The sequence below is a fragment of the Trifolium pratense genome, linkage group LG3 (assembly GCF_020283565.1).
Source record: "Trifolium pratense cultivar HEN17-A07 linkage group LG3, ARS_RC_1.1, whole genome shotgun sequence".
In the NCBI taxonomy this organism is placed as follows: domain Eukaryota; kingdom Viridiplantae; phylum Streptophyta; class Magnoliopsida; order Fabales; family Fabaceae; genus Trifolium; species Trifolium pratense.
This window is the reverse complement of record NC_060061.1, coordinates 8665816-8687676: the sequence shown is the minus strand read 5'-3', so window position 1 is coordinate 8687676 and position 21861 is coordinate 8665816. Positions and strand designations below refer to the sequence as shown.

The following is a 21861-nucleotide window of genomic DNA, read 5'->3' as shown; positions in this document are numbered from 1 at the left end:
TTCTTTACAAGGCTGATGACAATTATTGAATTAACAGGTAACAATGCTGAGAGTTTCTATACTAAGGCAATTACATATGGCCATGATTGGCCCAAACCCACACCTTTAACTAAACTGAAGACATATATGTCAATCTTACCACCGTCGTCCTCGTCGCCACGGGTTCTAAGCACTGTAGTCTGGAAAAGTTTATGTGCATAGTGCTAAAGAAAAACTCCTGATAATACTCTCAAGACTGGCTAGTCCATAAAAAATTTTGAAGTTTAGACTTTTTGACATTATAATTAATAATTACTCTCAAGACTGGCTAGTCCACACATTTTACATCTATATATGTCTCAATAATTCAACAACATGTTATTGTAATTTTATTTATTTTTTTAAATAGGTAACTTCAAGACATTGTTGAATACAAAATATAAACACGGCTCTGGTTTGAATATATATCGGTTCGTTACATTGTAAAAGTTTAACTTTTCCATTAAATCCGACTTCTATTGATATATGATATCATAACTTAATAGCCTTTTTGATCATTAAAGCACTATGTGAAATCTTCTGTTTTTTTATTTTTATCTATGCCGATGGTGTAGATAGATGTATTGTGCTTTCCAAGGACGCCCCGTAAACCTTGCACCATTCGTCTTAGCCAACATCCAGAAAATTATTGATACACCAAACCACCGTATTTGCATCGGCGGGTTTGTCTCTTTCTTGGTTAAGACCATTGGCCTGAACCCCTTCACCCAAAAACTCATCCACTTTGGAGCCCCACTAGCTAGCGGATTCCGTTACCTAAACATCAACTTTTGCTTTAACCGCCAACTAGTTGGTAACTTGGGACCCACAACCTTTCAGCTCATTATCAACCGCCAGCCCGTTCACCACTTCACCTTGCCCAACCTTGAAAAGACGAGCATTCATGACAAAAACAACTGGCTTTTCGATTTGGAAGGAGAAGATGAACATGACCCCGAAACCCCTCCATTCTACTACACACCCGGACCACCATCACCCACCCACCCAGCTGAATCCATGTCACCACCCACCGCCCTAGTCGATCATACCGCTGCTATAGCCGAGCTCACCGATACTGTCGCGACGCTTCGCTCCGATCTTAATAAATTCCTAGACTTGACTATTTTGAGCTTCGACAATTGCGCTAAAGAATTCGCGAGCATCCATAACGCTCTCAAAAATCTACGTGGCTAGTAACTACCATTATTTTTATATGTTTTCTTCTCCGCCCACACATTTAGAACAATTCATTTAATAAGTTTGGGGGAGGAGAAAAACTTTTATTTCCCTGTTTTTCGGTGTGTTTAAATTTTCGCATATTTTCTTTTAATACATTATTATTCATACTTTATCGTTTTTTCTTCTTTTTATCTTTATGAGTACCTGTTATATTCAATTTTCTCCGATAATTTCCATTTCAAAACAATCTATTAGCACAACATTATGCGCAATTAAATTCTTTAGTGAAAGATTTCCAAATTTTTATCAAAGAAATTTTTTTTCAAAAATAAGTCTTTGATCACTTTTCAAAAAAAGCCTTCCATGAGCAAACAAAAACACAACTTCCCACACTCTTACAAGAGCATGGTTCACGCCATGCATATGATTCCCTAGGGAAGATGTTTTTGTTTTCATTCATTTGGCCTCATCTATCCATAATCCGGCGTTACGTTATTTTCGCCACCTTTTGGCAAACACTATTTTTTGCCGTCTTTAAAGAATCAAGAATTAACACCGCCCCCTTTTTTTTCACATATGCTTTCACGAGTTAATTCGAGGCGAAATGGTGTTATAATTTTTGGAGGCTTAATCACGACCATAGCTAAAGCCATAGGACTAGGACCTCGATTAGAAAATTTAGACCATACTGCACCCCGTTTTATCAATGAAGATATGATGAAGAGTATGAATTTAGTGAGGCTAAGGGAAGATGGTATATATGATTTAATGATTAACAACCGTGTTTTCTCTAATATAACCCTTCCTAACACATGGCTTACGGATGTACGTAATGAAAGGAATCTATACTAATAATTCTGTGCCTAATAGAGCTCCCACGCACATTTCTCCAAATGTTGCCGCTGGTGGGGGCGCAAGCATTGTTCCACCTGCACACACTACACATTTTTCTAACACTTTTGCAGGTAGTTCCTCCTCATCAAGACAAAGCTCCATCGATGATGTACTCCTTGAGATACGCGCCCAAAATGCATTAAATCAAGAGTGCGATGGATTATTCTATGCCATGCATCAACAACAAGAGGAGATGATGGAACAAGTGACATCCATGCAAGCCCAGCAAAACCAAATTCTGCAAACCCAACATAAGATGCAGGGCTGTTGCCACAGGTTTTACGCTCCAAAACTACTCTTGAGTTGCAACAGTGAGGACACTGTTGGATTTAAGTTTAGGGGAGTATTCTACTATCTCTATTTACTTTTAATTCTTAGTTATTTGAATTTTTATTCCCTTTCGCATAATAAAAAAAATTTATAGTATTTTCTTTGGTTTTTCTAAATTTTTCCTTTTCTTGAGCCAAATTAAATTTTTTTTCAAAGACTTAGGCTAATAGCTCACTTAAAAAGTATATAGGTTAAGAAAAGACGAGAGGCTAAGTTAAGGAAATTAGGGAATTTCACAACAAAATCGGTATTTTTCCAACACCCAGAAGTCTCCCTAGTATAGATATCAATTTGAATAACCATTGTGCCAAAATCTCCTGATTTAAATTTGTGGAATCCTTTAGTAGTTTATCTATCCAGTCGGACACCATCTATAAAGTCACACATTAAGTAGGTTTGTCGATGAATATAAGCGAATCATCTAAGCAAATTCTTAAGGTCATACTGTGGTAATACGGTTAAACCTTAAAGAAAAAAAAATAATATAAGGTCATACTGTGGTAATACGGTTAAACCTTGGAAAAAATATTTATATGATTGCTAATACAAAAATTTGTATCATCAAAATTTGTATCATCAAGCTATTTGCGAGTTGAAAAAGATGAACAAAGACGCTAACCGGCTTTCTTACCATGTGTGTGACATAGATAAAGGGTCTTAATGTGACTGTCTAGAATGAAAAAGGATGAAACAAATGAGAAGATTTAGATTTTAGTACAACGGCATGATCCGAATTCGATATGTATAAGAGGGAGAACTTTGTGTGTCGTTGAAATACCCTTCTTGATTGTGTAAAGAACCTAACTAATTAATCTTAGCCGATTTGAATTTCTGACCACATATGAGTACTTGTGATGTTATTTTCCTCTAAGTCTGTGTGTGTGAGTTGCTTCGCATTTCAAATGTTTTCTATATGCAAGCTAAATTGCTTGAGGACAAGCAATGGTTCAAGTTTAGGGGAGTTTGATACGCCTAAAATATGCTATTTATTTAGTTAATTTACTATTATATTTTAATTATTTTTATTTCGATTTCGAAGTTTTATATTATGAATCGTTACTTATTTCTTGTATTTTAAATAAACAGATAAAAAGTGTACGAGTTGAAGAAAGGAGCGAAAACGGACCAAAAAGGAGCAAAATCGGACAAAAAGGACCACACACGTGCAACCAATTGGGCCACACGTGTGCAGCCCACAAACAACAATTGACGCCTGCCAAACAAAACAAAGTGGCGGCTGCCAAATTGTCCAAAGTGGCGCCTGCCACTTTTCATCACAGCGTTCCTCAAAATTTAATCAAACGGTGACGCGTGTTTTGCAATTAGTCCCACGGGCAGTACACAACATTGGTGTTTTGTATTTTAGTATAAATAGGTCCCTTTTCTCCACTTTCTAGACAGACAACTTTGTAACAATTAACTTGTAAAACGAGAATATAACTCGTATAGTTAGTTGGAAAGAATTCTTAAGCCTTTGCGAGAATTCTTTCTAAAGTTGAATATTATTTTCTTTTGTGCCGACGTTATTCCTTGGAGCTTTTATCCAGGTTTTTATTTTATTTTCTTTCTTTTATTTTTCTTTATTGTTTTTATTTATTTATGCTTTATTTATTTATTTGCTTTATGTTTTTATTTCCCGCTTCTTTATTTATTTCGTCTTTAGTTTTAGTTTTAGTTATGTCTAGCTAATTTAATATTGCTAGGATGTGTGATTAGTAGCTAGTAGGGTTTCGATAGTTAGTTCGCGCGCTAGTTTCTTTTAAGTTTTCTTTAAGTAGTTTTTATTTTTAAATGACTATAATTTGTCACGAGAGTGAGAATTAATTAAAGTAGGATCAACATAGAACGCCACTTGAGATTTCTACTAGATAGTAAAAACTAAACATTGATTATAATTCGGAAGAACGCCCACTTAGGATTAGAGTCGATAATTATTTCTAATTCGGAAGAACGCCCACTTAGGATTAGAAGTAATTTAATTATATTTGGTTTTCAAAAAGTACTTTATTAGCGGATGTGAGACGAGAGTTTAGCATCACCTTTATAATCTACAACATTAGTCAAGATTCGCGATAGCTGAGATTAGTGTTTTTAAACCAATATAATTCGAAAACTTAATTGTTTACACCACTAAATATCTAGAAGTAATGCAACTACTTTGTAAAGTATTTTATTAATTTCATGATGAGAGTTGTGAGAGCTGGAAGTGAGAACGGCTTTCGCCTGGAGCATCGACTTTATTAAAATACGACAACTAGGTGGTGTAGTAATTTTACTTAGCACGAAAACTACTTTGATAAGTATTTTATAATTTCATGATGAGAGTTGTGAGAGCTGGAAGTGAGAACGGCTTTCGCCTGGAGCATCGCTTTTATTAAAATACGACAATTAGATGCGGTAGTAATTTTACTTAGCGCGAATTAAATATCGAACCCTGTGAAGCAACTAAGAGCTCATCCTAGCAATACGCCTTATTATTCTAAAAACCCAAAAAAAATATTTTCTTTTGTTTTATTTAAAAACTCTACTACTATTTACTATTTAGCCTTAGATTTACAACGTAACATTAGATAACGGTAGGTCGACTATTGGTCTCTGTGGGATCGATAATCTTTTAAAACTACACGCGGCAAGGCTGTATACTTGCAGCGCATCATCGGGAGTCAGAAAGTTTGACGGCTTTCCTAAAGCTCCTCACCATTTCCACACTAGTATACTTCGAAGGAACTTCCATGGTGACTGGAGCGTAGTCAGCAACGACCAGGTCTCGGCAGGGGTTCTTCCGCTTCCCTGTGAAAGAAGAAGGGGAGATTATGACGCAATCACTATCATTACCACTATCACTACTGCTATCACTATCACTACTACTACTCCCAACATCAAAACCCTACAATTCCGAATAAAACCCCCGGCTATTAAGAACGCCGTTAGCCCTAGTATAGTGGGCGCGAACTTGTTGCGCCCATTCGAGATAACTAGGAGAAGAAATAGGAACTCTCCCCTCATCCTCATCTAACTCCCTCAAGATAACCATTGTTCTAAACCTAATTAGAAAAATTAGGGTTCCTACTCAGAACGGACCTAATTAACGAAAAGAAGAAAGGTATGAAATGAAATACCTTATGAAACGGATGAAGACCTCGAAGCAAGGAGATAAAGTCGTCTTAAAACGGAGACCGTTGAGAACCTTTATCAGAAGAATGAAGAAGAGAGCGTCACTGGATCGAGATGGGAGTAGAAGATTTTGCAGAAGAAGTAAAGGAAAAAGAAAGAGTAAAACCCCTATTTATAAGACGTTAGTCCGAACAGTTAATTTGAAGTTGTAAGGTTCGAACGAATAAGTATCGTATACATCGTCGGATCGCGTACGTGTCAAAGCGCGTATCTCGAGAGTAAACCATAGAAGATTTATCGTCAGATAATTAACCATGACGCCTACAGGCGGGTAGAGAGGCACCTTTAATTAAACGGTCACGCCAGGACTAATTATCTCGCCGGATAAAAGTTTGATTCGCCTTCTAGGGCGCAACAAGAATAGTCGGAATAGCGCCCAAAGAGAAGAAGTCAAAGACAAGGAAAAAGCAAAGCGCAAAAAATAAAACATTCAACTCAAAACGGGAAAGGGAATCTTTATTAATGACAGAAGATAAAAGTACAACGAGGGGAAACCAAGTTACAAAAACAACAGGTATTCCTAAAAAGTCCCATCACTCGGATTCCGAATCCTTCTGCACAGGCTCAGGAAGCGTCATCTTGGACTCCACGGTAATCCGGGATCCATCTTCTTCACCCGACGAAGAAGCACGAGAAGAAAGCTCGGGAGGAACATACGTCTCCAGAAACGAAACGTAATCCCCATCAGCGCTATCAGAATCAGAGGTATCAGAGGAAAGAATGATAACCTCCACCTTTTTGACCTCTTTAGCCCTTCGGGAACGAGTGGAATTCGAAGTGGTTATTTCCACCTCTTTCTTCCTTCGCTGAGATTGAGGCTTCTCAGCAATGGGTGTTTTAGCATTTCTCCTTTCCATCGTAAGGATTCAGAACAAGTTGATGAAAATGTGAGTTTAGCGTTTGATATTTATAGCCGATTATGCTTAACCCTAGCATCGTTATTAACGGTCATAATTAATGCTTGGACGCTCATAACCACTTTGGTTTGACTGTCTCGAAAGGCGTCATTTTTATATATTTCCAAGAAGTCAAGATTTGACCCACTCAAGTTATCGAAAAATTGCAAAAAGGAGGCGATATTAGCAGAAATAAGAGAACAGCGCATAAGGAAAAGAAACTACTTAAAATTCAAATTTTGGTGAAGGAAATACAACGGAAGCAAAAGTGCGAAAGGAAAACAACAAAGGTCCCAAAATGCGGAAGCAAAATTACAAACACTAGAAAGAAAAGCATAAATGGAAAAATGAGCAAACAAAGACTTCATGGCATGGTAGAACTCCCCAATTCACCAGCATCGGCAACGGCGATACGATGCATTTCTTCCAATGCCCGTTTCACCCTCTTCGCCTTCACCATGTTTTCTTCAATAGGCTTCAAATCCTCTCTCAGCTCGCCTTGTTTATCCAAAAGGTCCACCAGAGAGTGACGCCTCGAAATTAGCTTAGCAACATCATCCCTAATCTCGCCTTGAAGAGCCCTCTTCCTCTTCACAAGCGGCTTCATCTCCTTGTTCAGCATCGCCAAACGATCGTCCACTCTCCGCTCCTCATTAAAGCATATTCCTAAGATTTCCTCCTGCACACCCATGGTTTCCTTCGTGATCTCTATCTGACTATCAACAGCTTCAGTAACTTCGGTATGGCATTCCTTGACGTTTTCCACAGCAATCACGAAGGATGCATTATCCTTCAACTCCTTCTCCAGACGCAGCACACTGTCAAGAAAACGTTTCTCCTCCTTGGTCAACCTCCAGCAATAATCATTCAGCTCTTTGACGAATTCTGAAAACTCACCAAAATCGTCCATTAAGTCCTCCGTACTTAGGGTCAACATACGCCGGAGCCGCTTAATGACGGGGGAAGCAGGAGATTGACCACATTCAAAGGGAGGATTTTTAGGAGACATACTGCGGAAACAAGATTTCTAAGCAAGCAGATGAGAAGTGATGGCTTGATCCTCCCGTCGAATGCTTCATTTATAGAGAAAAAATCCCATCGTGGCTGCAGGAAGTGGAGAGACGGTTATTATATGTGAAGCGTAAGTAGACGAACATGTATCAGAAATGGGTAAGGACGTGACGAGATTTATCTCGCGCCAAAAAATTCTAGAGGGAAAATTTGAACCACATTCAAGCACTTCACTCCTTTGGACTTCGTGCTTGGGGGGCTGTGGACCGGGCAATGGGCTTAAGGACATATCCAGCAAGCCCAATGAACATAAGAAGGAGAATAGGCCCAAATCAAATAAATCCTAAATATCCACTAGGCGATATGAAGCCAGGGCGTGACTAACGACAACATGGCAACGCCCAGAAGCTGAATTTCGTATTGTTATAAAATATCTTCTTCTTCCCTGCGTCAGCAACTGACTTGGGAAGGAAGAAACCAACTTCACGCAACCGCCATAGCTTGGAGACCAAGGTTTTCATCCCTACTTTCACGCTGTGTCACCGAAGAAAGCGTTGTAGTCCGGATTTCTAGGAATCCTTGCTTGGAGAAGAAGACTAGATGCTCTATAAATAGCTCCATACTTTCATTTGTAAGGGGATCGAATTCTGACCTATAAAACTCTCAGGGTTGTTGGGATTGAACCAAGTGTAACCACATCATTTAATCAATAATACAAACCCCTTTGAGTTTTTACCAGAACAAGTAACATTAATTAACTCATACCATCCCATCGCCTAAATTAATTAGTCCAAAGAAACTCATGCCATCAACCTTTTTTCTTATAAAAAAAAAAAATGAAAAAAAAAACTATATTTGTTTTTAACAATATACAATCAACTATATTAAAAACCATCGTTGTTAATTTTTTATTCATTAGTTAGTTAAGGACAATAGATTATTGTTAGAAAAATATATTGTGTAATAATATCTTTAAATAAATTATAATATTATCATATGAAACATAATACATATGAAAATCTTTTCAAAAAAAATAATACATATATGAAAATCAAAATAAAAACTATAATGTGGAATATGAACCTTTTGATTAAATTTTGTATCCATAAAATTTAAGTCATGAATATTTTTTTAAAAAATTATATAGACTGGGTCAACATTCATACGATCCGACTAGCGACCCACTGATCCGATCAGTAAATCATTGACCCAGTATCTTGATCGGGTCTATCACGATCCGGGTTTTAAAACTACGTTCAGAACAATTTATTCTTTAGTGAAGCTCATTAATCACTTGTCAAATGTATTGTTTATTCAAGATTTAAATTTAGGTTCTTCAAAAATATATGTTTTTGAATAAAATTTACTAACTAATAGAATACGATCACTATATTAATAATGATTGTATTTGGTTTTACGATGGAAAGACAAAAATAGATTTTGAATAAAATTAATTTGGGAGCTTCTACATTTTATGGGTGTAATTTATGTTTTCATACATTTGTGTAAAAGTTAATTAAATAATAAATTTTAAAAAAATCAGGTTTAGATTCAAAAGATACCAATCACGACTTCAATGTAAATTTAATTTTTGAAGTAAAATAAATTGTATATTGCGAACGAATGAACATCTAAACACATGTCAAACTTGATTATACACCCCTATAAGAGTTTGATAAAGATAAGACATAACTCGTGGCGGATGCAAGCACAAGCCATTGGGGGTTTAAGTCTCCACCAAAACAATTCATCGAAGCATCGATTTTTCGTAATTTTTATATATTTTTCTCTTTTAAATGTATTCTTCTTCTCTCGTAAAGATAAGATAGGATCGTCTCAAATTTCACACATTTTTCCTTTTAAATGTACTTTTATCCTCATAATTCCTCGAAACATCAATTTTTTTTTCTCTCTCGAACATTTTTTATCTCTTTCTCCTACTTTTACTTCCCCTGAATAGTCTTTGGTTACATATATAGAGAAATCGACAAATTTTATAATATTGATAATAAAAATATCATTGTGTTAAATAAAATTCTAGAGCTTTAGAATATAGAGAGTAGAGATAGAAAAACTTTGTATTATTCTATTCATATGTATGTATTTACATCATAACAAGAGTCTTATTTATAGGATACAAAGAAGGGAGTGGAAGACCAAAGACAATTAAGGTCCATTTTACTAGTGAGAGTTATAGGACAAGGGAATAGATAAGGATGAACATCCACTAAGTATTTTATTAAGGCTTATTATTCATAACACACATTGAATATTTTCGGAATATAAAACATCACATAAGACAATTGTAATTTATATAAAATTTTATGTATTGAATTTTTTCTTTTATCACTATAATTGTGTATCTTATAAAAGTCTCATTTACCATACCCTCACATTAACTTTTTTATTATAAAAAGAAGATGTTTTTACTCAAATATAATAAACATGTCATTCTATATATATATTCTATTAAAAAATATTGCCCACTTGTGGGCCGACATCTTTTCATTTTGTTCTTTACATACAATTATTGTGGATATTTAGGCTATGATCGGGAATATATATAAGCTAGTTTATCTATACATCTATACATATAATAAAGAGGATACTTTTTTTTGGTGTGGATTTTTTTATTTCCAACTTTACCCTCTCATACATGGGTGGTTGATTCAATGAATTGATAACCGCATGCATAACCATTTTTTAGTGTGGATATCTACACTATATATAAAGAGGATGCATGAGTTTTGGTGTCGACTTTTCATAATACCAACAATACCCTTGAATTTTTTAGTAGCAGCAAAAAAATTTTATTAACAAACTGACATAACATAAGTCATGTCTTTTTTTTAGACATAGGTTAGACACAGGCAGGCGCGTAACGCGCTTGCCTGGCCCGCTAGTATATATAACAATAATATGTTAAAACAATAGTAAAACAAAAATAACAAAACATGTGAATGTTTTGTTGTGCACTATAGTATGCACTCAAAATAATCAAATACAAACATATTATACAAAAATGAAAATTAAGTTAATTAATTAATCAGATTATCAGACCAAATCTCATTAATAAGTGGCATATCATTAAGAAGTCTATCAAACTCCTTAAACGACACATCACTCATATGAAAAGAGCCACCCCCACTTTGATTATGCTTCTTCTTCTGAGATTTTTCAACTTTTGCTTCTGCATCAGATTCTTTACCAGTGAGTTTCTGAACAACAAATTTGAAACTTGTAGCATCAGTTTCTACATATTGTGTGTTGATGATCACAATCTTCACAGGATTCATCATCCTACTGCTTCCACCACTCATCATAAAGAAGAAAAAGTTGATTTTTGTCTAGAATAGCTTAATTGAAGAAAAAGTTGTTTTTTGTCTAGAATGGCTTAATTGGGTATAAAAAGAAGTAGCTTAAGTGGCTTAGTTTGTGTAAAATAATGGAATGTGATAAATATTGTTAATTTTTTTTTTTTTTTTACTACAAAAATTGTTGAAACATGAATGAAGAGACTCAGGATAAAAATTGTAATTGTACCGTAACGAATGGAAATAAGAAAAAGTTCACAACGTGGGAAAGGTCCTACTGGCATTTTATTTCTAATGAAGTGTCACCTTTCAAGTTCCTTTCACTCAAGTCTTGTTCACGCACTCAATCACTTTGAACCACGTGTCGGTTGGAAACTTTGTCAGCTTAACACACCAACAATATCAAAGCGTGTCAACACGCGATGCTTAGTAGAGCGTGGAGGTAGAGTAGTCCAAAATGAAGCCACAGCCTTCGAGGTGCTTCGTTTCACACTTGTAGGTTCCACCGCTCCACTCTACTGCCACGTGTAACTACTTTTCTGTTTAGTTTTTTCATTTTTATTTTTTTTGTTCAATGAACTAACAAATTAAGATTAAATAGTCCAGGTGAGTATAACTTAGGGACATTGCATGTTAGTGCAATGACGGATGTTCGAACTTCGTACTCCAACTTATTTATTTTAAAAAGTGAAATTTTGGTTTTTTGTCGGAAAAAGTGAAATTTTAGTTATTAGACTACTTGACAAAAAAATGAAAGTTAAATAAAGTCAGTAGATTAAATCTAGGATGGGGGATTTTTCTAGCATGCTAATTTTAAATTCGATTTTAGCTTCATAGTAAACAAAAACAAAATAAAATAAAATAAATGTTAAATATGTTTTTTTTTCCATCCCCTTAGAAACACCTCCCAACACAATCAAAACTATATACTCGTTAGAAGAGCACAATGAACATCTAGAAACCAAACATATTGAATAAAAACCTTATTACTCAAAGCTCGTAGTGCGTTGCCAAAAACTTGGATTAGGGGTTCAAACTTTTTTTTTCACCACCAGTATTCGATTTACTGAATTGTCTAATTTGCAGGTTCAAATTTTTAAAATTTAATTTATGGTAAATAGGGTTTTACCCCCCTGCAAAATAGGAGAATTTTGCATTAACCCCTGTAAAATAAAAAGTTGTGATTCCCCCCTCGTAATATTAAGTTTCTTTGTTTTACCCCCCTGAATTGACAACTTGGATTTGAAATCTTAATTTTGCTGACATGGCAACCATACGTGGTTTTTTTTTACACATGGCTTTTTTTACTGTTTTTATTTATTTAATTTTTATTTTGCCACATATTGAGCTATGTCATTTAAAAAAAATAAAAAATAAAAACAAAAAAAGGGGAAAAACAAACAGCAAGAAACATCAACAATCTTCACCACTCTCATAGGAAGAACAAACAACAACAACCCATTCTTTCATTCAATAAAAAAAAATCAAAACAACAACAACAAACTTCATCTTCAATCTTAAATTTCATCTCATCAATTCAATCTCAAACCCATAAATCCAAAACCATAAAAAACTCATAAGTTTCTCAAAACATAAAATCTCATAGTTCATACTCCACCACCAGCCACCACCACCGTCGTCGTCCATCTCTCTTTCCCACCAATTGCATCTCTCTTCCTTGCAGCATCACTCTCACTAATTTCCGCCGGTTTCCAGATCTGAATTTTGTTGTTTGTTGATTTTCCAAAAAATTAAAATTAAATCAGAATTAATGATGTTTGGAGAACATGTGTTGTTGTTATTTTTCTTGAACTTGTAATTGTTAATCCAACCCATATCCTTCACCAAGATCAAAGGAATGAACACGTGAGAGGTAGAGACCAGGAAGGTGAGGGATGAAGGAGTTGATTATGTTAGGGTTGTTGTTGGTGGTGGTGGTTATGGAGGAGGTGGATGAAGAGTTTGAATTGGAGGAATTGTGGAGATGATGATTTTTTTTTTTTTTCCGATTTAGGGATTTGAGATGAAAGTTGCTTCTTGAGATTTGATATTATGAAGGTTGTTTTTTGGAGAAAAAAAATTGTGGGATTTGAGATGAAGATTTTTTTTTATTTTTTTATTTTAAATAACAATGATTTGGAATAGTTATAATAATAAAAAATCTAAGAAAATCCACATATGCATGCCACATCATAAAAAAAAAAGATTTCATGTCTAGTTGGCGAATTAGGGGGGTAATTTTTTTTGATAAGCAAAAAAATTAGGGGGGTAATTGAATGAATCTTTATATTACAGGGGATAATCACAACAAAAAAAAAAATTTGCAGGGGGGTAATGCAAAATTCGCCCATTTTGCAGGGGGGTAAAACCCTATTTACCCTTTAATTTATAATTATAATATATATTTAAAAAATTACATAGTACAAAAAAATTACAATATATATATATATATATATATATATATATATATATATATGAGTCAGGATCCGTTGACACCAACTAGTTTGACACCAAATGTTACACCTCTCAATAACGTTTTAACCGATATAAATTTTATAAAATCCACCGTTGGATTGAAAGTTTACATCATATAGATCATTTGTGTAAAATTTCAAATAAATCCAAAATCATTTGATATGTTATTGAGATACATCAAAATTAACGGTTTTTGTATTTTTTTAAATGCCGTTAATCTTTATGTGTCTCAATAGCATATCAAATGATTTTGGATTTGTCTGAAATTTTACACAAATGATCTATATGATGTAAACTTTCAATCCAACGGTGGATTTTATAAAATTTATATCGGTTAAAACGTTATTGAGAGGTGTAACATTTGGTGTCAAACTAGTTGGTGTCAACGGATCCTGACTCTATATATATATATATATTACACCGCTCAATAATGATTTCTCTTTATATCTAATATATTTGCCATTAAAAAAATAACGTTTTAACGAATACAAATTTTACAAAATTCACCGTTGGACTGAAATTTTATAACATATGGATATGTATTAAATTTTATAAAAATCTAAAATCGTTTCATATGTTATTGAGACCGATAAAGATTAATATTATTCAATAAAAACACATAAACCATTAATCTTTATTGATTTAATAACATATGAAACACATAAACTGCTAATCTTGATCAATCTCAAATTCTCAATAACATATGAAACACATAAATTGTTCAACGGTTTATATAGCAACGAGCAAAATCATTGCTAACATCAAAAGTTGGTAAACTAATGGATAAAAAATATGTGGTTTCGTTTCAACCAATTTTTTGAAAGATCACTTATTCCCTTTAAAAATGCAAATTCAATACTCCTACGCATATAAACGATGCAAGTCTCAAGTTAATTATCAAGCATCACGAGTCTAGTTGGACGAAATTCACTTGAATAAAACTTTGCAAATTCAATCAATTTTGCCTTGTTAAAATTGGTTTGAGTTTAGTTGGGTCAATGATGCAATAAATAAAAATAAGAGGGTTCAAACTATAAATTATATAGGACTATATGTGTATTTATTTTAAGTTCAGGGGTTAAGTTGAACCCCCTCACCTCTATGTGATGACGACAGTCTACACCAAAAGGTCTTAGAAACAACAATCTATTCCGGAAACAAAACTACAACGAATGCATCAGTCACAAAACAGAACAACACACTCAATAGTATAGAAGCACCACCCTACTAAGTCCAGCACCAATCATAACTCCTGATCACAGTTGCGAAGAGGAACGAGCTGTGGTCCTCCCTACCAAGTTCACCATCAATCACCACTGAACCAACTAATGATTTGTTAGATAAATGGTAGTTTTATCTGAGGATTTTAGAAAATGAGTGATTTAACAGGAAAAGTTAACTGATGATTAAATTAATTGATCTGAGTATAGTTTAGTGAGAGGGTGATAATTCAGGACTAAATTAATTATTTACTCTTATTTTTGCGCTATTGTCTTGCTCCCATGCATGAAGTTTCATTCGCCACCTCCAAATGCATCGGGTGCTATATTTCATCACTTAGCTCTGATTGGATTAGTGGAACAGAACGGAACATAGTGGAATGAAATCAAATGGAATGGAGTGGAACGGAGTGGAGTGAAAACTCCATTTCATTGTTTGGATAATTTATGAAGCGGCGGAATAATATTCTCATTCCATTATTTAGAAAGTAGACGAAACAAAATAAATTATAATTTTAAATTCCATTTAACCCTCGTTTAACAAACATTATTTTATTTACATGGAGAAAAAAAACACACTATTGTTGTGGAAAACATAGTTTTACTAAAATTTCTCTCTTCTCACTTTTCTATTCATCCAAACCATATAAAATTTCTATTTAATTTCTCTTCTATCTTACTTCTCTTTTATTTCTCTCTTTCCTATCTCTTTAAAGTGTTAAAAAAAAAATAATTCACACAATTTAACCATCTATAGAGAGCAATGTTCAATGAATTATATTTTTCAAAAACAAAAATATAAAAAAACATTAATTACTTCTCTTTTATTTCTAACTTTCCTATCTCTTTAAAGTGTTAAAAAAAGAAGAAGAAGCAATTCACACAATTTAACCATCTATAGAGAGCAGAGTTCAATGAATTATATTTGTCAAAAACAAAAATATAAAAAACATTAATTATCCCAATACATAGATCCACTTATTTTGTACCACGTGTAGTAGCACTATTGCAATTTTTCTCTATAAATTGAACCATCTTCAACAACGTGAAGCAACACACCACAACAACCATAAAACCTTTCTTACTTTTTCTCTTCAATATTTTCTTAATTTCTTCAAGTAACCAAAATGTTCATCGAGAATTTTAAGGTTGAGAGTCCTAACGTGAAGTACACAGAGACTGAGATTGAGTCCGTGTACAGTTACGAAACAACCGAACTTGTTCATCAGAAGAACACAAATGACACTTATGAGTGGGTTGTTAAGCCCAAAACTGTCAAATATGAATTTAAAACTCAAACCAATCTCCCTAAATTAGGGTACTATATTATAATAATGTTTTCCTCATTCTTCATTGTGTATATTAATGAATTTCATTTATTTTGTTATGTTATTTACATGTGCTTTTTTTTTTTTGTTATTGATATTGTCAGGGTAATGCTTGTTGGGTGGGGTGGAAACAATGGTTCATCCCTCACTGGTGGTGTTATTGCAAACCGAGAGTTAGTTTCATCTTACTCACCATTTTTTGACTAAATCTTTATTTTTTTACACTGTTTCTTTTTTCTTTACTAAATCTTAACTTACCATTATTTTATTATTTTTATAGTATTTTTTGACTACATATATATTATTATTATTATTATTAGAAAAATATTAACCGATGTCTCTGACACACTAACCAAGAAAACAAGTATTATTGACTAAATAAGCAAATTAATCATTGAATTTTCACCCAACAATAAATTTGGTCTTTGAATTTATGAAAATATTATGTTAGAACTGACTTTCAAGTCAAATTAAACTGGTGGTGAAATAAAAAATCTGAAAGACTAAATTTGCTTATTTACTTCATTTCTTAAATACAATTTTCAGGGGTATTTCATGGGCAACAAAGGACAATATTCAGCAAGCCAATTATTTTGGTTCACTGACCCAAGCATCAGCTATCAGAGTGGGGTCTTTCCAAGGGGAAGAAATCTATGCCCCGTTCAAGAGCCTTCTTCCAATGGTACTATATCATATGGTCCCTTTCTTTGATGGAACTCATTTCATCTTCATTATTATTACTCTTTTTTCTACTAAGTACTTTAAATTGAATATAATACTAATTTAGATAAAAATGACGATTAAAAGTTGAATCTAATTCACCCAGATTGAATATAATACCAATTTGTTTTTTAACACAAAGGGTGCAAAGCTACCACATCACATAACATATCAAGATATAAGATATTCAATTAAATTGATACCCTTTAATCCTCGATTTTGATTAACTGTTTTGTGCAGTCGACTGTAGTTAGGTCATCAAAATCGTTTGATTAAAATCGGATGGTTCTTATTAAAAGACAATTTTTAATTTTTGTTTAATATTAAATTTTTATTATCAAATTTGAATCATTCGCTTTTGATCGTACAGTAATAAAGTTGTTGACTGCATGCAGTCACGACTGCAGAGGTGCTTTAACCGCATGTTATCATTTGCGTCGCTCTAAAAAAACCCACCAACTTATTGTTAGAAGAATTCAAACCTTTTAAAAATAAAAAGTAATTTTTTAAAATGTGGTGGAACATGAGTAGTACTAGTAGCATGATTAGCATCAACTCTTGCGATTTCAAATGTGTCAAAAACTTATATGAATTTTTATTTCATTAGCATGTCTTTTAATTTAATCTATGTATGTAGGTAAACCCTGAGGACATAGTGTGGGGAGGATGGGATATCAGTGACATGAACCTAGCTGATGCTATGGGTAGAGCCAAGGTGTTTGACATAGACCTACAGAAACAGTTGAGGCCTTACATGGAATCCATGGTTCCACTCCCTGGAATCTATGACCCTGATTTCATTGCTGCTAATCAAGGAGATCGTGCTAACAACATCATTAAAGGAACAAAGAAAGAACAACTTCAACAAGTCATCAAAGACATTAAGTACTAAAATTCAACATTAAATATCAATCTGATTAATTTACTACCTTATCATCAATTTGAAACTTACATAATATAATTTGTTTTATGAATTTAAGGGAGTTTAAGGAAGCTAACAAGGTTGACAAGGTTGTTGTACTTTGGACTGCAAACACTGAGAGGTACAGTAATATTGTTGTGGGACTAAATGACACTGTGGAGAATCTCTTGGCTTCTGTGGACAAGAATGAATCTGAGATTTCTCCTTCAACCCTATTTGCTTTGGCTTGTGTTCTTGAAAATGTTCCTTTCATCAATGGAAGCCCTCAAAACACCTTTGTCCCAGGTTATTTTCCTAATTTTCCATTAATTACTTTTATCACAATTTTATTGTTTCATTTATGCAAATTAATTAAACATGTTGTGACTAGCGACTCGCCAGTGTAAAAACTCATGTCGCACATTAAAAAATGACCCGAAAAGAGTTTATAAAAATTAAAAAGTGATAATACTCACCTTAGAAGTTGAATTTGTCAGGATTGCTTATGGTGAATATGTCAGAATCACGGTGATTCACCACGATTTTGCAGAAGCCATAGAGTGTAGCTTTTGGAAAATCACCGTAGATCACCGTGATTCTAACATAACCACCGTGATACCAAAGATACACTTAGATAGATATAAAAAGCTAGTAAGTGTTACAAATTTAAAACAAAAATTGAATTTTGCTTGTATTGATTCATCAGGGTTGATTGATTTGGCTATCAAAAGGAACAGTTTGATCGGCGGAGATGACTTCAAGAGTGGTCAGACAAAAATGAAGTCTGTGCTAGTTGATTTCCTTGTGGGAGCTGGTATCAAAGTAAGTTACTTTATTCATTTTTAGTATTCAATTGTTAATTTTTTTTGTTTTGGTAATATGATCAAAGTTTAATTAAGACATGTACTATTATGTTGGCACAAAAGAAGTAAATTGAATTGATATTTGAATTATGTTGTTGAATGATGAAATTATAGCCAACATCAATAGTGAGTTACAACCATTTGGGAAACAATGATGGAATGAATCTCTCTGCACCGCAAACCTTCCGCTCCAAGGAAATCTCGAAGAGCAACGTCGTTGATGATATGGTTAACAGCAATGCAATCCTCTATGGACCTGGTGAACATCCAGACCATGTTGTTGTCATTAAGGTAAATTTTACTATGACTTTCTTTTTGTTGGTGTTATTAAGGTAACTTTTATTATGTCTTTCTTGGTTCATTACTCATTAGTACTAATTAATTGGTTTTTTCTAATTTTGCAGTATGTGCCTTATGTGGGAGACAGCAAGAGAGCAATGGATGAGTACACTTCTGAGATATTTATGGGTGGAAAGAACACTATTGTGATGCATAACACATGTGAAGATTCTCTTTTGGCTGCTCCAATTATCTTGGACTTGGTCCTTCTTGCTGAGCTTAGCACTAGAATCCAGTTCAAATCTGAACATGAGGTGATTATTAATTTTTTGCTTAAACTATCATGTTTATTGATTTGTTAAAAAATTTAAGCTAAATGTATTGTTTACTTGTTTTCATTTACAGGACAAGTTCCACACATTCCACCCTGTTGCAACCATCCTCAGTTACCTCACTAAGGCTCCTCTTGTAAGTCTAATCTAGCTGATTGAGAAAATAACATAATTCAGTGTAATTATAAGTGTTGGTGTCCGACACTAGGACACGCCTAATCTGAGAAATGTTTGCACTTTATGTATAATTTTCTACAAGGTTGATGTGTAAAATATAATTAATTTTTTGAAATTGCAGGTTCCACCAGGTACACCAGTAGTGAATGCATTATCAAAGCAGAGATCTATGCTGGAAAACATTCTGAGAGCTTGTGTTGGATTGGCACCTGAGAACAACATGATCCTTGAATACAAGTGAAGTGTACCAGTTGAATTAGAAGAAACTTGGGATAACTCAATATAGTAGTGTGTCCAAAGCTTATCCCATGGTCCTCTATTTGCTGTTGTGATATTTTGATATGTTTGGTTAGCATAATGTACCTACCAACATTTCACCGTATTTTCCTGCCGGCTTAATTTCGAGCACTGGGCAGGCCATCTTAATATATCGAATTATATTCACTTGTCAAAGTATTTTGTGTTTAATTGATGCCTCTCTTTCGTCTATTTATAATTGGCATAGCACCTCCTTATAATGCGAACATTTACATTCATGAACATAGCGAATGCTTACATGTCTGAAATAGCCAAAAAGAGTTTGTGATGAATTCGCGATACACCCTCTCGCGATAAATAACATTTTCCTTCTCTTGATTATATATGTTCTAATAATGATCACAAGTGTTCTTTACAAGGCTGATGACAATTATTGAATTAACAGGTAACAATGCTGAGAGTTTCTATACTAAGGCAATTACTGTTAGGAAATCGTTTCATAAAACACTTTTATAAACGCAGCGGAATTTTAAAATTAAGATTTCCCATCAATGGATTCTTGTGAATGAGCATGATCAGGTCTAGAATATTACCTTTGAAGAACAAAACTGTGGCCGCCTTTATCGATCACAAGCACCGCACTTGCAGCACCTCCACTTAGTCCACACGTACAGAAACCTTCAATCTCACAGTGCTAGCTGTTCTTGGATGAAAGCTGAGGGAATTTTGTGCGGTTTAGGGTTTAGAGAAATTCAGAATTTTCTAAACTCAGTTAGGGTTTCAAAAAGTGTAATTTCTGAACTTCATAAGGCTCTATTTATAGAGTTTCTTATGAGGTCTTTAGTTTACACGAAATTGGGCTTCTCAAGCCCAATAACCGTTTTTCACTAACTGCACCCCCACAATAAGTCTTACTTATTTTTTTTTCCCTTCTTAACTGTCCTTATGTGTGTGACCCTGTAGGTTCTTATGACGTTGGCAATAATATTAATCGTAATATTATAAACAGTGAGCGGTATCTAGCAACACATCACTGTTACCCAAGTCATAGGAATGTCACGTGATCTGACTAACCTTTCCGTGATAAATATCTTGTGCACAATTACCCTTTTGTCCTCATGTCTATATTGAACACAAGGCATAGTATGTCATCCTTGTCTAGTTCAATATTGGGCCCATAGACATATCTCCCGTTATGTAGGAGGGACAAATTCCATCTAGGTCACTCATGTCCCTCAGCATGATTCGTGGGATACCCATCAACCATCTTTATAATTATCCAGTTACGGATAACGTTTGAATGACAACAAGGTATTACACTCCTGCATCTAGGGTACATAGTGGTTTCAGGTCGAAGGGTGGAATACACCTTTTATCACTATGAGAAAACTTATGACATTTCATAACACTCTATGTAGTATTCTCATGGTGGGTCAATCCGATATAAAGTTACCCTTAACATTTATATCTATGTGAAGACTTGATAACTCATTATCCATGATCAGTGAGATATGATCATCAGTCTACCAACATAATAGTCTTTATGCTTTATCGTTATCCCATTTCACAATAAAACTTGACTATGGATATGTTTAAGAATAGTGTTCTTATATTTAATGGAATCTCACGATTAAGTCATACTTAACGTTCCATAAGTGAACTGACTATTCTAGGGACTTTATCATTTTATCATATATAAAATAAATAAAGAAAAGCCTTTTATTTGATAAGTAAATTATTCAATACATCTATTATTCAATTATAAGTAATTGGCCTCTAGGGCTTACACCAACAATTACATATGGCCATGATTGGCCCAAACCCACACCTTTAACTAAACTGAAGACATATATGTCAATCTTACCACCGTCGTCCTCGTAGCCACGGGTTCTAAGCACTGTAGTCTGGAAAATTTTATGTGCATAGTGCTAAAGAAAAACTCCCGATAATTACTCTCAAGAATGGCTAGTCCATAAGAAATTTTGAAGTTTAGAATTTTTGACATTATAATTAATAATTACTCTCAAGACTGGCTAGTCCACACATTTTACATCTATCTATGTCTCAATAATTCAACATGTTATTGTAATTTTATTTATTTTTTTAAATAGGTAAATTCAAGACATTGTTGAATACAAAATATAAACACGGCTCTGGTTTGAATATATATCGGTTCGTTACATTGTAAAAGTTTAACTTTTCCATTAAATCCGACTTCTATTGATATATGATATCATAACTTAATAGCCTTTTTGATCATTAAAGCACTATGTAAAATCTTCTGTTTTTTTATTTTTATCTATGCCGATGGTGTAGATAGATTATTTAAATCAATCAAGATAGCATAGAAATATAAAGAAAAAGATGTAGGGTCTTGACCCAAAACATAATGAACCACAAGTACTTTCAAAAATTATGCGCGTATGTGTCTGAGATACGTTATTGTTTTACAATTATACGATACATGTTTGACAACTTAGACAAGAGTCATA

At 33.9% G+C, this 21861-nt stretch overlaps 2 protein-coding genes across 2 annotated transcripts; one reads left to right on the top strand and one right to left on the bottom strand.

The window, feature by feature from the left end:
• Positions 1-10540: 10540 nt before the first annotated feature.
• Positions 10541-10822, bottom strand: LOC123914543 (VQ motif-containing protein 10-like). The gene has a single exon (XM_045965745.1). It carries the CDS (start codon positions 10820-10822, stop codon positions 10541-10543), a length of 282 nt encoding a protein of 93 aa, XP_045821701.1.
• A 4726-nt stretch (positions 10823-15548) lies between these two features.
• On the top strand, positions 15549-19600 carry LOC123916445 (inositol-3-phosphate synthase-like). The gene is made up of 10 exons (XM_045967908.1): positions 15549-15829; positions 15944-16012; positions 16386-16521; positions 17197-17444; positions 17540-17766; positions 18167-18282; positions 18438-18614; positions 18728-18916; positions 19008-19070; positions 19233-19600. Exons 1-10 carry the CDS (start codon positions 15639-15641, stop codon positions 19350-19352), a joined length of 1536 nt encoding a protein of 511 aa, XP_045823864.1. The 5' UTR covers positions 15549-15638; the 3' UTR covers positions 19353-19600.
• Positions 19601-21861: the final 2261 nt, after the last annotated feature.